Source organism: Enhydra lutris, unplaced genomic scaffold (genome assembly GCF_002288905.1).
Source record: "Enhydra lutris kenyoni isolate GAN:26980312 unplaced genomic scaffold, ASM228890v2 scaffoldscaffold1, whole genome shotgun sequence".
Taxonomy (NCBI): domain Eukaryota; kingdom Metazoa; phylum Chordata; class Mammalia; order Carnivora; family Mustelidae; genus Enhydra; species Enhydra lutris.
Window position 1 is genome coordinate 63,118,748 of NW_019154085.1, and position 18,053 is coordinate 63,136,800.

Genomic DNA, 18,053 nt, shown 5'->3' on the forward strand with positions numbered 1-18,053 from the left:
ATAAAACATTGAAAGCTCAAGCTGTAGTTTGGCTAAGATGCAGTGACTCATACATTGCGGGCCATTATCTAATTTTTTAAAATTTTGGTTTTGTCATCTGTAAAGTGTGGGCAATAATATCACCCTCACAGAGCAGTTGTATAGATGAAGTGAGATAATGTATGAGAAAGCTTTATGTAAGTATCAAATGTTGCTTTTGATACTATTATTGAATCAGTATGTTAACCTCCCAGAGAACTTTGGTGGGGAAACTGTGCAATCTGGAGCGGCACAGATTCTGAGCAGAGAAAATTGATCTGAACTAATTTGAATCTGAACTAATTCAGGTGACTAAAATAGTAAATTGTGAAGGAAAACACACACATGCAATATGTAATTTCTTAAATACATGTTATAGAATAAGTTCGATACACTAAATATATGTAGTCCAAGTACAGCACAGTGCTGAGTGTGGGGTTGCTCTATTTTAACGGAGTTTGTTCAAGTGCAGCCACATTGAATATGAGTCAAAGTGAAAATTCCAGAAGGCCAGGACTTAAAGTGATATGAATGTAATTAAAACTCCACATAAAAGTGATCTTGGGCAAGTCACTCAGCCACTCTTGCCACAGAATCTCATGTGTCCACTGACTTTCCTACAATGTAGCTAATCAAGTATAGACCTCATCAGTTTGAGGCACAGATTACATGAGTTAAAATGTGCAAGGTAGTTGGCACAGGCCTAAATGTTCCTAGATACGATCCAAGTGTTAGCTCAAATAAATTACTAAACATAACAGAATTATGGAGCTGAAAGGGACCTTGAAAAACCCCTAGTTTAATCACTATATTTAAGAAATCAGAGAAATAAGACCTAAGCTCTAGAGAAATTAGATAACTTGGCTGAGCAGTAGAACACAAGTTTCCTGCCTTCATATCCAATATTCTTTCCACTACAGTTTACTGCCAAAACAAAAATTTTCCATTAAGTGAAAAAGGAAGTTTTCATCAAATGACCACATGATGGCACTAGGAGTACAAACTAGGATAAGGTAACCTCCACAAATGTAAAAACCTTGAACACAGAATTTTTATGTTTTGAAACTTTTACTATTAATAAAATTATATTTATACCACTAAGGAATCTCTTGCTATAAGGTTAAAAATAGAATGGTTTTTTCAGATTTAGAAACTTTCAAAAAAAATCAGGTAGTATGTGTTCGTGAAAATTACAACAGTAGTTTTGTATTTATTTTATATAATAATAGAATAAAATAATTTATTTTATATAATAATAAAATAAAATAATCATAATAAATAAAAATATTTATTTTAGAAACAAAGTTTTTTTTGCCAGTGAATAGGAATAGATGAATTTAGTTGGAGTCTGTTTTTAACACCAATGGAAATCAAAAAGTCAAATCCCTAAAGACCATTTGGAAATATAATCTCAGCTTCTTTCATTAACTTCCAGAGTCTTTACTAAGCAATCAGTTTTCCATGACAGTCAGAATTCGATGATTTACATTTGAAATTCAGCCAATATTCCAGTATTTCCTCATGGATTTCATTAGGAAAGTTCAAGAATTAACTAAGTATTGGCCAAAGCCCCCTGACATTCTCCCATAGAAAATAAACTTAAAGGTTTATTCTAAGATACACTAAGGTGCTTTACATAATAGATATGTCTAAATTTGGCTCTGGAAATAGATTTTTCTGTTATTATATCATTATTCACTGCAAATTCTAGATAATCACAAACTTTGTACAAAGATGATAAGGATAAATATGGCCACCTTACACTAGATTTGTAAGACTCAATACGTGCAAATATTTTTAAGAAGATATATATAGGAAATGTTACAGACTGATGTAGAATATATATTTGAAATATATATATATGATATTAAAGACATTGTAAGTTTCAGTGTCACCCATATGACTAATAAACTGTAAGAATAAGGCTTATATGACAAAAGAAGATACAAAATGAGTGATAAAAGCCATAGAATATGGACATTTCCCAAGCCAATTTTATATTTAGCTACAAAGCACTTACAGATTTTACACACAAATAGTTAATATTGATCACTTGAAAAGGATATGAATGTACCAAAATCTTAATAGCTATTTTCCTAAGAGGATTGAAGGGAGTTAAAATGTACAGGGCAGAGGTGGCACTGAACCGGAAGATGGCCTTCCCTTTATTCAATACTATAAAAGTCTGTAAGATAGGAACACAACATAGAAGTATAAAAGTATAAACCATTTAAACTCTGTTGCCTACTTCTGTTATTTGTCATCATGACTTATTCCAATGCTGTGACTTCCAAAGTGCGCCATGCAGACAAGCTACCCCTGGATCTCTTAACTAGAGAGGATAGGCAATGGTGTCACTTACCTTTTACCTGATACTTACCTGCAATTTTATGATACATAAGGAATTTGGCCAAGAGAATTTATTTATTTATCTTAAATATCTGAGTTAAATGAGAGTCTTAAATGGGTGCATATTTTATTTCATGTCATCCTAAGACCCTTAAAGACACTACATTCCTTTTATAGTGGTTTCAGCTTTCCCAATTCAAATATCTTGGAAATTAATCCTGTAGAATGCAAAATCATTCACTAGAACTAATGCTTTTTTTGAAATTATTTTTTAGCTCCTTATTCTTTAAAATAAATATCATCACTCCATGGGTAATAGGAAATAAAAACAGCCACCAACAAACCTGCTCTGGCATTAGATGGACACAATCCAATAATTGATTTTTGGAAGCCAAACTCCCTGGAGAGTATCTGTTGACCAGGAGTGCTAAATTCTGTATTGGGATTTCTGAGTTAGCTGACACATTGAATTCTAATCCCAAGTGACTGCTCATCTCATGTAGTGCTTTTTTAGCACAGAGGAAAAGCTAAAAGCCCCTTAAAGAACCTGGGATCCATGAATGTGGATGGAATCACATTCCAAAAATCAGATATATTCAAGAGCAATTGGCAGTGTGCAGACAAAAAAATTAAGTAGCAACATACAACAATATATATAACATATAATGAAGGATTCTGACTGTGTTTCTTAAGGCATTTACTAATAATCATGTAACATAAAATTTACCATCTTAACTGATTCTGAATGAATAGTTCGGCATTGATTTTTTAAAAGAATGTATTAGATGGCTTCTTATAGTACCTTAGTATCTTTTAAATCTAATAAGCTCAATAAAAATTTCATTAACACAACTCCTCAGGACAATATTTACCACACGAAATCCCTTCAATACCAAAGAAAAAGTCCAAAGTTGGTGGTAGAGGAGAAAGGCTGAGAAATAGCATCGAGCTTGAAATAGGCTTTTCTTTACAGTCCATGGCTACAGAAAATTCATGAAATCATTCTAACATGTGAATAATTATGTGCCTCAGAACAAATTTCGAAACATAGCATTTTGAATGAATCAGAAATGAGATTCTATGTATGAGCTATCACTTTAAGGGTATATTTGTATAACTCTCCATACATTAGATGGTGGTCAGGTTTTTCACTGACCACTTCCTATATAGTTATCAAACTCAAGTAGCATTTATTGAGCTCCTATATGATAAGCCGTTGTATGAGCACGACAAACACCTGGAATGTATCATGGAAAGAGTTTAGACCGAATATTAATTTAACCAAACTTCAGTGCAAAAGATGGAAATGAACTATTTAGCACAATATTTGCAAAGCTCTGTGCTACAGTTTACAAGGGAAACAAAGAGAGATAAGACCCCAAGAAATTTTTATACTAGTAAATGTTCAACTATGTCAGCCAATGGAAGTAAATAAGCGAAGGTTTACCAGATCAGAGGCGTCCAATAGAAATATGTGAATTACAAATCTGAGCCCATATGGGATTGTAAAATTTCCAAGAGCCATATTTTTAGAAAGGAAAGAAGCAAGTGAAATTAATTTTAGGAATGTTTTCTTTGATCTACTATATCCATTATATTATCATTTCATGATAATCAGTATTAAAAATTATTGAAGCATTTTACATATTTTTTCATACCAATTCTATATCTTTCAGGTCTGGATTCACCCCATGGAAAGTACCATAGCCACACTTGGCTAATGTCTATCCATTTGGCAACACAGACCTAGACGTACACCATGCATAGCACTGCTATTTCAGCAAGGTAAAAAGCATTTCTGATTTGAAAGGCAAACCAAGAAAAACAGGCAAACACCCCTGCTACCCAACAGTCTGACAATCTGGAGAGCAATGGGAGGAAAGCAGAAGTAAGATTCAGTTGAACTTCTCTAGTTATTGGGAGTGCAGACTCTGGAGTCAGATGCCTGGCTCAAATAGGACGCCTTAGCCTTCTAGCACTGCGATCCCGGACAAGTTACTTCATTTTTCTGCAGGTCATTTGTCTCTTTTGAAAAATGGGAATACATATTCTTAGCTCGTAAAGTTGCCATGACTGCAGTTCAGTAAAGATTCTGATGCCTAATATTGTGTATTTTTAGTAAATCACTCAGGTGATTCTTCAGTAGCACGGCTGTGAACCCATATCTATTAATGGGCAATGTTTAAAGTTCCCCAGATTGCCAATAATTGTGTTGTAATATGCATTAAAATCCTTCCCCTTGACCTAGGTGCATAGTTAATAAGGAAACAATTATGTTAGAATAGTTTGGTAGAAATTGCTATTTATGAATCTGTGCTTGTTACTCTTGAGTGATTTTGTCTCTGAGTTTTTATAAAATGATTTGTTTATATTTTTTTCTAAGGTGAATGTTGAATTTAACAAGCCATAATTTTCCAGTCTCTTTTTCTAAAGATGTCCACTGTCTTAACTTTTCTTTTTATCTGGGGGCCATGTTCCTTACAGTAAATAGTTTCAGTTTAAGGTCTGATTTTGTATTTATCTAAACATCAAAAAATTACCAAAATAATAGGACTGCCTCTAAATTTACTCCATTTTCCTGTTCTTAAAGTAAATGCCCTGGCAAAAGTAACAGAGAAAGGTTAGCAATGATCATGAACAACAGAAAATATAGAATATACTCTGGGTTGATTAAATTTGTGCTTTAAATTTAGAAATTTAAAACGATTTTCAACTTGTACATACACTACGCTCCAAAAATATATATATGGAAATCAGTTGTTTGAAACTTTGAATATATTTTCCTACAGAAAGAATATATATATACATACATATACATATACACATATACATTATATATTTACATACCACTCAAAAGCCTCTGTAACTCTTAATGAAAAGGAATTCTGTATTAATGGTACTATGAAACCTTACCACTGTATAAAAGAACATGTAACTCTGCAAATGGCAGAAGAATTTCAAGTTGGGCTGTCGGGTACACCTTTCTTACCCCTACATGTGAGTGAGGGAAATTCCCTGGCTTTATCTTCTGCCAGAAGAGAAATCAACCTTTTCCTGGTTCTCAGCTACTGGTTTGAGAAGAGATTTAGAAGGGAGGGGTTGAATGAGAGCCACCACGTGGCAAGAGGATAGATGTTTTAGAAGATTGGGATGTAAAGAACTTCATAGAAAGTCAAGAGATTCCATTAGTGCCTATCTCTGGGAATGTTCCTCATCTGGGCCAACTCCATGGCATCTAATATTTCCCCCCCACCATGGGCATTCTAAAGGGTCTTACCTACATCCCTGCCTATTTTGTGATAACCTGTGGATTCCAGCCAAGATTTCCCTCCTTTTCTGGCTCAGTGGGGAATGAAAACTGTCTCACACGTTCACCACCTGATGACTGAAGGGAGCGTGCAACATTTAAACATTTTTTTTCTCTCCTGGTCTTATTCTATTTTTCCCCGTTAGGCTGGGGATAAGCAGCCGAAAGAACAACCAGTGGTATTTGCCTGCCTGTGGAGTGCCCACACTTTAGTAGCTGGCCTTCACCCAATTCCACATGTATTCTTTAAGCCAGGGATCACAAGCCGAAAGGCCCCAGAGACTAGGTCGTGGGAGGTCCCTATCAATTTTTGGTATGCAAACCAGTGACAGAGAAATTATAGTTTACAATTATATTATTTATATTTATTTATAATCATACTATTTATATTATATAATTATATTATTTATAATATTATAATTATAACTATAAAATATATACAATAATATATATATAATATATATTGTTATATATATTATATAATTATAATTATAAGAGAAATCCTAAATATGCCAATCATATGTGCATGCATGTATGCATGAGTGTGTGTGTGTAATCTCTCGATTTATAGGTCTTGGAAACTAATTCAAAATAAATAATATTGCATGAGTCAAACCAAACGTATCTGTGGGCTCAATACCTCACAATTAGTTGTGTTTTGTTTTTTGTTTTGTTTTGTTTCGTCTTTTTAAATCTCTGTTTAAGCTCATACAAAAGAGAAGAATTTGAACCCAGGGAAGAGTCTGTAAAGTTGCTTGCCCCTGGGCTTTAGCTGTGTGTAATGGTGGGGGTGGGGCCAGCGCAGGAGACAACCCCACAGGAGGTGCCCAGCTAGGCTCTGAGTCTCTGCCTCCACCTGGGAGAGGAGAGACTGTAACCACAGGTGCAAATACAATCTGGGGGTCAAATATTTCCCAGCCTGTATCTTCAGCCTATACCTCGGGTATGGTTTATTATTATATGCTCAATTTTTCATGGACTAAAAGGACTAGTTTGAGGCCCAGTTCTACTGCAGACTTGCTGGGTCAGAACTTTGAGCTGATTGTTCCCTGTTGTTTCTACGTCTGAATAGAAAAGATGGGAATGCCCTTGATGAATTCTAAAGTACTATAAAAATATGAGAATTAAAAGGTGAAAAGTGTGTGTTCGTCTGTTCTCAAATACACACACATACTAACACTTGCATATTTGAAAGCAGGACCAATTTTCACATTGGAAATTTATTGCTCTATCTTTCCTCCCACATTTCATATTGAGAAAACAATGCCATCTGATACTTGCACACCTCTAAAATAGATTCAGATCCCAGCCATTATGCTGTCTTTGTTGTCAAAAATATAGACCAAGCTTCCATAAAGTTCCCAACTTGATCATTGAACATATAAAGTGGACCATGTCACTCCTCTAACCTAAGTCCTACTGAAAATTCATTTTGCCCTTAAAAAACTATTTAATAATGCACTTCAAAGCACCTTTTTCGAGTCTTGTCTCCAACCACATCTTATTCTCTTCCTTATTACAGCCCAGAGATATTGTATGTCCATTTGTAGGTTCCCTTTCCCTGGAAGACTTCTCTCTCCTCTCCTTACTACCCTTCAGATCCCAAATTAAATGTATTTCTTTACAGAGGCGCATAATTTAAGTGACCCAAATCTGTCCTCTTTGAGAAAAAAAAAAGGGTTTATCACCCCATTAGAATCTGGTAGGAAATGTAATTGTCTAATTATTTTAGAAGTTGATATCAACCTACAGAGTCCTAAAGATTTTAGTTTTCACAAAGACAAGCCATGCCCCCAACTGAGAGAAATAGGGAAGCAACAAGTCATGTTTGGGAAGTATTACCAACCTAGGAGATGAAGGGTACAGCCTGCACAGTGGTGTGAGTAGGGGTGGGAGGCAGGAAAAGCAGCAGTAGGCTTATATATATTCTATTACTGACTTTTCTTTTCTACCAGTATTATGAATGCAAAGACTGCACACCTGAAGTAGCATGGCAATGGGCCACAGAAGCTGACAGATATGTTTTAAATCTAGTGTCTGTTACTTAATAGCTTTGTGATCTTAGGCTAATTACCTCACCTCAGTTTCATTATTTTAAAATATAAGACAAGAGTTATCTTGGAAGGACATGAGGATTAAAGTAGAACTGTAAATACCCTGCTAGGTAGTGCATTGAGGACAGAGTTCTAATTTTTGCCTGCCTGGCACGGCTTCTTCAGCAGCCTCTGGCGCTTCGTTTTGGCAAACACCCCTGTTCCACTGTCTGCCCATGTGGCTCGGGTGGCACTGACCCATCCCCTGGCAACACAGGTCAGCATGTGGCATTAATCTGCTCAATGAGCCCATCACATACCCCAGCCTACAGGAACTGGTTCAGAGGTGGTCATGGGAACTAACTAGAACCAGTTCCAGGACTTTTGCTAGAGCTTTTGAAGAAAAAGTGAGCTTTTTCTTGGGGTGAGTAGTCTGTAGGATGCTAGCCAGGTGCTACCGGTGGAGACTTTTGCCATCTTGTGGGAAGAACAAGCCTGTGAATGCAGCCAGCATAGGAGAAAATAGAGCCCCCAAATGGAAAAGGACTGCGTCTTGCTGTTGTTCTTCTAGCTGCTGGATCCTTTGATATTATTATAATGAGATTTGCCCCACACATACATTTATTAATTAATTAATGAGTTAGCTTGTTTGTTTCCAAAACTAGTTTCTGCTGGATTTTTGTCACTCTCAATTGAAGGGTTTCCTCCTAATATAGCAGGTGCTTAATAAATTCTAACCATTATTTTACTACCATCATCATCATCTGGGATTGTTTCTGAGCCAGAGGTGGAGAGGTGACAAAGAAGAAAGAGGTATAAGGAAGAAATGATGGATGAAGAGGAGAAAGATTTGCAAGTCAACTATAGTGCCCTGGGTGGAAGGGAGAGCCTGGGGAACTGCTAGTTCTAGAGGAGCTAATGATATGCCAAAAACAAAAAAGTTATAAATTGGGGACTGCTCATAAGACAACTTATGGAATCATAAGTTTTTATTTACCATCTACTTTTCTGATTTTCTATTAAATTACTATTGCAAGAAAACCTCCCTAATCCCAATTAAAAACAAAACAAACAACTCTCTCTACCCAATATGACAATTTAAAATTCCTGCAACAATAACAGACCAGGCATGAATTTGAAATCACGAATTTATAAAAGACTCTTCATGTTGCTCCAATAAAGAGGCAATGCACATCTTTTTTAGAAGACCTGATAAGAAGGGAGAATAAATTGCTCATAAATGCCCATGAGGCAATCAGGAAAGAAGACATTTTTAACTGGATACATTTCTATATTCCATAATTAACAAACATCCATTTTCACTACAGATCTAAAATACCTCATTCTATTTCCAGGACACTGTCACAAAGGATATTTTCTTCCATGGTACTAATGAGTCATCTGTAGTTTTAAGAAGAGCATGAGAAGAAAGAAGTTTTCTGTAATAAAGAGTAGGTGAAGAATTTGAATGTATAGCTAAATGGTACAAAATTAACCCAAGCTATGAAAAAAAATGTGGGAAAAAAAATAAGGAAAGAAAAGGTGTGTTCACAAGCTAAATGTGCCTTACCACATAGCTGAAGTAAATAAACAAATAAAAGGAACCGAACCTGGAATCCTGTTTTGAAGAGCATGGGACCACAGCTAACATGATATGGAAAACTCTGTGACTGTGTTCTGAGAGCACTGTTATTTCATTTTTTCATTCTTAGGTGGACTGCTGAAGGCTTAAAACCTCTGAGGGTCTGGAAATGCTTCCATGCATGAGGAATGTTCATGAGATGATTGCTATCTCTTCAGTTGTTACTACAATATCAGTGACCATGGATTAACTTACTTTAACAATTTTAGTAAAACTCTTGAATATTATATAAGTTGCACATTTTAAACTAGGGCAAAGAAGATAAAAATATGTGGGCATATGCCATCTGAAAATACACCATCAGCAATGACACTTCCATAAGCTCAATGACATTGTCTTTTTAGAAGATCATAAAGGGCTTTAGTATTTATGTTGTTTCTATTTCTTACATATAAATTTCTTATATGAATACCACTGTACTTTAAAATATAACATAAAGAATAGATTCTGCAACCATTTTTGTAGTAGGCTTGCTTTTTTTATTCCAAATATTAGTAAGAAAGAAACTAGAGACTTTGCATATATGTATAAATGGCTCATTAATTATTGTACTTGAGTTAAACCTTGGGGAAGTAAGTCAATGGCCTACTCACATTTTTATATTCCAACTCACTCAGGCAATAAAATCCACATCCCCATTATCAGGAATAATGGGAAATTTCATCCCAAGAAGCATTTTCTCCAGTGACATTTTCGTCCACTGTTTTTTTTGTTTGTTTGTTTTGTTTTTTTTAAAGATTTTATTTATTTGACAGAGAGAGATCACAAGTGGGCAGAGAGGCAGGCAGAGAGAGAGAGAGGAGGAAGCAGGCTCCCCGCAGAGCAGAGAGCCCGATGCGGGACTCGATCCCAGGACCCTGAGATCATGACTCGAGCCGAAGGCAGAGGCTTAACCACTGAGCCACCCAGGTGCCCCTCATCCACTGTTTTAATGAAGATCACCCTGCTGATCTCAGATACACAAGTCAGAAAATAAAACTGGTTATCAAATATCAAAAGAAATATTCACTATTTTTAAGAGGCTATTAATTTTCTGTGCATTGCAACTTTAATCAGAACAAATTAATTTAGAATTTAAGGCTACTCCTCAGTGCTGAAATAGTCCAATTATGGAAAGAAAATTTAAGACTAGAAACCAGGGGGCACCTGGGTGGCTCAGTGGGTTAAAGCCTCTGCCTTCGGCTCAGGTCATGATCCCAGGGTCCTGGGATCGAGCCCCGCATCGGGCTCTCTGCTTGGCCAGGAGCCTGCTTCTCTTCCTCTCTCTCTGCCTGTCTCTCTGCCTACTTGTGATTTCTGTCTGTCAAATAAATTAATAAAATTAAAAAAAAAAAAGACTAGAAACCAGTGTAACAGCAACTAGAAAGTCTTAAGGTGAAAATAATATGCAAAAGAAGGAAATTTTAAAGACATTGCTTAGTTGTGTGTCCTAAGCATACAATGTTAGTTTCTAAGGATTTCAGTGCTTTGGAGTTTCATTTATATTGCTGTTGAATGGCTTACATTTGAAGACTTGCTTGATGTCAGCCCAGTGGTAAGGCACTGGACATGCCTTACCTTGGGGAAAACTCCTTCCTGATAACAACATTTCTCTTATCAGGTCGTCCTGCTTTGCACAATGTGATTTGTTCCAAAATGCCAAAATGTCTTTTCCTTCCTCACACAATGTGCATTTGAAGATAAGGATAGATGATGTTAGAGGCAACTTTGAACATGAACCTAACAAAGTTTATAAGGGTTACTTCAGCAAAAGAATCTGGCTGACTAGTCATTCCTTCAAAACTGGTCTTTCATCCTGAGTTTGAAGACCTTTCTTTTAAATACTTGAAAGGGTTTGCATAATTTTCTTTTCCATCTGCCTTTGTATCCTTTATTCTATATCATTTGTTACAAACCAGTCAAGGGGTGTTTTATTTGGGGACACAACCTCAAGACAATAACTGTTACCAGTCTGAAAACTCTTTAATTTGAAGGAGAGATTGATTGGATAATCTGGTTTCCTCATAAGGAATTGCTGTCCTTGTCAACATGTATTAGTTTGGTCTTTCTTGAAGTACTCATTTACTGTTTTACAAATCAGGACATGGTGTATGAGCTGCGATGCTAGATTTCAGCCCTGTTTGAGGAAGGGGTAGACTCTGGGTAACTTTAATAATTTTTAGTAATTACTATCAGAAAGTGGGGACACAGATTTGGGGGGTAGCCAAAAGCCTGGCTGAGGATGAACACCCCTCACCCATGATAACAGCACCTCTAAACAGGCTAAAAAAATAAAGAAACAAACTCTATGGTGTGAATGAATGTCTGTCTAGAAACACATCAGAGTCATTACTTCAAGAATGGAGCAATTTCAAATAAGTTAAAATGTTTGTATAATTGAATTATCTGCATTGTTGTTTCCTTATACAAATAAACCCCTCATCATTTGCTTAATTTTTTTCTTTTTTTTCGCTTTTGTTTTCGCTTTTGATATTGTATTAAATTAATTTTCAAGGGACTGAATGATAAAGAGCAACTTATAATTTAAATAGTAGTTATGAAATGGATAAACTCTTACCTGCTAAGATTTAATAATATTATGTTAAAAACAAGATTAAATAAAAGATAATGAAATCAATAGAAAACAATTCTTTATCTCTTTCTTTACTGTATAACAGGCAAACCAGTTTTTACAAAGGGAAAGTAAGTCCTGAAATTGTTTATATCCTGAAAAATTTTTTTAAAAAATCTGAACATAGTGAGATTTTTACCTCTCAAACTACAATACTCAGTAAGAAGCGATTTGTAAAACTGTCTCTAATCCACATATTAAAATTGCCAAACTTACACACTTAATAAGGAATAACTTGATACAGAACTATGCCAGCAACTAAGAGAGTCCCTAAAAGTTCTGGGGGTATTTTAAGGCTCATGTCCAACTAAAAAATTTTGTTTGCTATGTTACAATCTTTTTGTCTCCCCCTTTTACCAAAAGTTCACAAAGGTGAAAAAGATAATAAAATGTTGCAAATTAACTAGTCATAAATTTAATCTAAAGTCAACATGATAATTTTTTTTCGATTTTATCTTTTTCTATGCTTTCCTTCTTGGTTTGGTGAAATCGTGGTCATGATGAAAGACTGGGTACTTAATACAAGGTATTCATTGCAAGCATGAATTCAGAAAATGCAGGGATTTAAATATCATAAGTTCTTTAGAATACTATATTTCTTTTAATTCTTGCCAGTATCAATATACTTTCACCAAAAAATTGAATAATTTTTTGAAATAAAAATATTTCAAGCAATACTTATGTATTAAAAATATTGAGAAAAATGGCTGAATAGCTTTCATTATTTAAATTTTGATTTAACACTTTTTGATACAGCCATTCAGTTGTTTGTTTCATAGTTCAGCTGATTGATACACTGAGTTTTAATGGCTCCTACTGCTAAACAGGATACTCCCCAAAGATACATGGATCCAAATGGAAAAAGTACATTATTATTTGCTCTGAATAATTTTTAAAACTGTAGTTTGTATAGGAATGTTCTTGCCTAGTTAGGAAAAAGTTTCTGTAGGAAATTGACTTATTATACATAATGTGATATAGAAATTGAAACCCTTGTGGCACCAAATTTTGTTCCATGAGAAACCAATACTAGTATTTTTGAAATATTTATCACTTTTGATAATTTCCGGATTTTTAAGTGTGGAAAACACATAAAATTATATAGTAAATACAATCTCTGGGGAGAACTTTTTAATTTGTTCAATTAGCTGCCTGCCTACATCATACATTTATTTTTAGGTATGTGTTGTGGTGCATTTGGGACAGCTCCATCTGTTATGATATAATCAATTTATTTCTCGTGGATGCATATGCATAGAACACACACAAATGTGTTTTATTTCTTAAACAGAAGGACTTTCTGCTAATTTGGCACGTATTGGTGCTATTATAGTCCAAGGTATGTAAAAGGCAATAAGCTGTTTTTAAAAAAACCACTCACTTTTTTATTGATATAGTACGGGTCCAGGTCCTCCAGCGGCTCTGACACCATCTCTGGAGGGATGTCTCCATAAATAAAAGGAAGGTTCTTTCCAGCTTCCAAGTCACTATTTGGCTTTGGGCCATTTTCATCATCATCTTTCTTGTCTGGTTTGGGATTCTTAGCCTTTTCTTCTGCAATGCGTCTTTCAATAGCAGCAAGAGATTCTCTGGTGAAGAAGTTGAAGCTGTCAGGTCCTGGTGGTACAAGCACTGTTTGCTCCATCTTGTCATCCTGCACATTTTAATTACCATTTACTCTGCATATGAAAGTCCTAAAAAAAAAAAAGGATGCTGATATTCTAAGGAAATTAAAAGAAGATTTTAATGTCTATAAACTCTGGTCATGAAATATGAACCAGAGGATTGGATTTTTGTTTCTAATTAAATTGAAATGGAATTGCTAAATATAAATTGTTTTGTAGTAAGACCATTTAACACCAGATATATCCTTCTAATCAATTTTTAAGTGTGCAACACAGTATTGTTAGCCACAGGCACAAGGCTGTACGCAGCTCTCTAGTACTTAGTCATCTTGCATAACTGAAACTTTATACCCATCGCGTATCAATCCTCCATCCCCCTTCCCCGCACGACCACCATTCTACTTTCTGCTTCATTGGCTTTGGCTTAACAGATCTGTTTCCTAACTCGGGTTTTGTTAAGTGTCCCATGTTTATTAATACTTGTGCTTTGCCGATACAGGAACTGTGCCATAACTTAAGAAAGTGATTCAACTATAGCCTTAATTAAAGTACATTAGGCTAAATACCATCATGTCGCTAATGGGCTGTTCACTCTGTGAGCCACCCAGATGAGGATATATCCCCACAGAGGCAATGGAGAGCTTATCAACAGGAAGAAGTGGAAAGGCGCTGTCTCTGAGAGGATATAAAATCCAACCCTTCAGCCCTGACAGGTGGCTCCTGGCCAAACCGATCAAACTGTTTGCCTCAGCCAGCCTTAATAACCCACCAGAGAGTCACTACTGATGGAGCCCGAGACCTGAGTCTTGATCTAACCTGAGATGGAGACACTGGGAACTGTGACCTGCCCACATCATTAACCATGACAGGGTTGGCTTTCTTGAATGCACACGGAAAGAGACAGTTCCATGTCGGACAAATGCCCTTTATGTGACTAGGAATGAGAAAAAGACCAAGCTGGGAAGACATTCCTGGACTGGGCCTTAGGTGAGAGAAGACAGCAGAATTCTCCTATTTCAGGAAAAAGTGATGGGGAAGAAGCCAGGGTGCAATAAGGTCAACAAGGACGGAAGTGTTTTGCTTCACTAAAGCAATAATGCTATCCATGCTGATGCTCTAGTCCCATTGTACTCAACGTATCATGAGGACCTGAGAAAACACTCAACTCCATACAGCAGAGTCAGATCTTATCTGATGCCAGGAGCCAAATCCCAAATGTATTCTTTCAAGGTATATTTAATATGAACTCAAATTTCAGAGATACTACAGAGCCAAAACTTCCCAGAGCCTAAGCTCCTGCTTGGCCGTGAGTTTTATCTGGAAACTCTGTTAACTCATTAAGGTCAACAAGCTATGATGCCGTTAATTGCAGCTTTGGCGGATAGAAACTGCGATAATTACACTACAGCCATGACTGTTTTGTGAGGAGTTCTAGAGGGCCCTCAAATTTCACTGGAGGATGTTCCCACTGCTGCGAGGTTTATGACCATGTCTTCCAGCGAATGACCAGAAACAAGCAGGACATTCAAGACTGAATTTGCACCCTCTGTCTACTAAGTGAGCTAACCAAACTTTCAGAGCTTCTTACCATCTACCTGTAATTGGCTCAGGGCCTGGAAGAATAGAAAAATTAAATCAGTAAATCTAAATGAATGGAAAAGGAATTTTTTTATGACTTTATTTATTTATTTGACAGAGAGAGAGATCACAAATAGACAGAGAGGCAGGCAGAAAGAGAGGAGGAAGCAGGCTCCTTGCTGAGCAGAGAACCCAATGTGGGGCTCGATCCCAGGACCCTGAGATCATGACCTGAACCGAAGGCAAAGGCTTAACCCACTGAGCCACAGGCATGCTGGAAAAGGAATATTTTTACCTTAAAACTCTACCTCTTCCAGATAGTCGCAAATGACATATCAGATATAAGACCAGCATCCAAAATCAAAAAAGAACTTATCAAACTCAACACTCAAAGAACAAATAATCCAATCAAGAAATAGGCAGAAGACATGAACAGACATTTCTACAAAAAAGACATCCAGATGGCTAACAGACTCATGAAAAAGTACTCAGCATCATTCAGCATCAGGGAAATAAAAATCAAAACCACAGTGAGATACCACCTCACACCAGTCAGAATGGCTAAAATTAAAAACAACAGATGTTGGCAAGAATGCAGAAAAAGGGGAACCCTCCTACACTGTTGGTGGGAATGCAAGCTGGTGCAGCCACTCTGGAAAACAGTATGGAGGTTCCTCAAAAAGTTGAAAATAGAGCTATCCTATGACCCAGCAATCGCACTACTGGGTATTTACCCTAAAGATACAAATGTAGTGACCCAAGGGGCAAGTGCACCCGAATGTTTATAGCAGCAATGTCCACAATAGCCAAACTATGGAAAGAGCCTAGATATCCATCAACAGATGAATGGATAAAGAAAATGCGGTATATATACCCAAAGGAATACTATGCAGCCATCAAAAGAATCGAAATCTTGCCATTTGCGACAACATGGATGGAACTAGAGGATATTAGGATGAACGAAATAAGTCAATCAGAGAAAGACAATTATCATATGATCTCTCTGATATGAGGAATTTGGGAGGCAGGGCAGGGGGTTTGGGGGGTAGGGAAGGAAAAAATGAAAGAAGATGGGATTGGGAGGGAGACAAACCATAAGAGACTCTTAATCTCATGATTAAACTGAGGGTTGATGGGGGTGGGGGGATAGGGATAGGGTGGCTGGGTTATGGACATTGGGGAAGGTATGTGCTATGGTGAGTGCTGTGAAATGTGTAAGCCTGATGATTCACAGACCTGTACCCCTGGGGCAAATAATACATCATATGTTAATAAAAAATTAAAAATTATAAAAAAACAAAAAACAACCTTATCTTTCCCATAAGACATCAGGAAAACACTGGCAGCTAAGCTATTTATTTGGAAATAAAAGTTTAGGGATAACAAGTATGGTACATTTTCTCATAAGGGAATTATTATGACACAGATGTTTTCCTTTTTAACTCATTTGTTTTTTGACAGAAAATATGTGTAAATGACATAAACTCAAATCATTTAAAAGAAAATACAGCATAAACTCTTCCTACCACCTGTCCTCCAATGCTCAATTCGACTCCCAGAGGTAACCACTGTTCTCTGTCTCCATTTATTTTTCCAGGTATGTAATAGGTAAACACTGGTCACGTGACTGTAGGCATATTCACACATTTTCTATTAAAAAGCATACAGATAGTATCTTAGTATACAAACTCTTCTGAACCTTTCATTTTTCACTTAATAATATAGAGTTCATTCCTTATTAATTTTTACAGATTCAACTCTCTTTTTATCGGCCACATGGTCTTCCGTTGTTTCTATGTACTATAATAGATTGAATCAATTGCCCAGTTATGAGTATTCAGGTTGTTTCTAATCCTTTGCTATTCTAAATAAAGCTGCAACTAATATATTTCATACACATATTTTTACATATCTGTGGACCTACTTATGGTATTAGTTTCTAAAAATGCACTTGGCTGTGTAAAAGGTGAGTCTTTAATGTCAGTATTGCAAAATCACTCGTTCTGAAGTATCGGTTCTCCTAACAGCAATATAATGTTGTGCCTATTTACATCTTCACCACGTAATGTGTTTTAAATTGTATTTTCAATATTTCCAATCTGATTGGGACAAAAATGGGATCATATTATAGTTTTAATTGGCATTTGTCTTACTATGAGGAAAGCTGAACTTTTTTCCATATGGTTAAGAGCTGTTTTTAAATTTTCTTTTCTGTGACTTCCTATTTACATAACAGTCCCTATTTTCATTTCTTTCTTTTTAAATCTATATCAACTTTTTAGATATGGCATCAACAATTTAATTTTGGACCTTTTCAAAAGGTATGTATTTTCTGAGTTGGCGGTGTTTCTGTGCTACGGGTTAAGACATGTGGATGTTAACATGATGATCTAACTGTAATTCTCCTTTGGCTTCTAGATTTTTGTGTCATGCCGAGGGAAGCATCCGTGTTCTGGGGGAGTGGAGGGATATATGATAGATCAAGTCCTCTTCTTGCATTTTTAGCAATTTTGCGCTTTAATTTTATAAAGTTAAATCTTTTTCTGTTTGGAATTTGTTTTCTAGATGAAATAAGATGGACTCTTTTTTTTTTCCCTTAGTTATCCCAACCAACAATAATCACTGCATACACTAACTTTTTTTCACCAATACACGATGCTACTTTCATGGTATGTTAAAATATATATATTCATTTGTATGAACATCAAAGTCAGCAACAAACTTCACAAAGTACTTTCAGTACTTCACAAAGTAGATGTACTTTCAGTAAAATCAAGGAAAAAACCCAACACTACTACTTAACAATTTGCCGAAAGTACAAGCCAATCCAATTAGAAGTGAGAAATAATTGCATTTAGGACAGAGGAAGTAAAATTATACTTATTTGCAT

General features: G+C 36.0%; 1 protein-coding gene across 1 annotated transcript in view; it reads right to left on the reverse strand.

Moving 5' to 3' along the window:
• The window catches only part of LOC111149777 (sodium channel protein type 1 subunit alpha), a 145,481-nt gene that overhangs the window by 69,863 nt on the left and 57,565 nt on the right, over positions 1-18,053 (reverse strand). The window contains exons 2-3 of the mRNA XM_022507393.1: positions 13,342-13,654; positions 2,085-2,203 (exon numbers count right to left, since the gene is read on the reverse strand). Coding sequence (XP_022363101.1) covers positions 2,085-2,203; positions 13,342-13,605 — 383 coding nt within the window. The 5' untranslated portion in view covers positions 13,606-13,654. The remainder of the gene's footprint in view (positions 1-2,084; positions 2,204-13,341; positions 13,655-18,053) is intronic.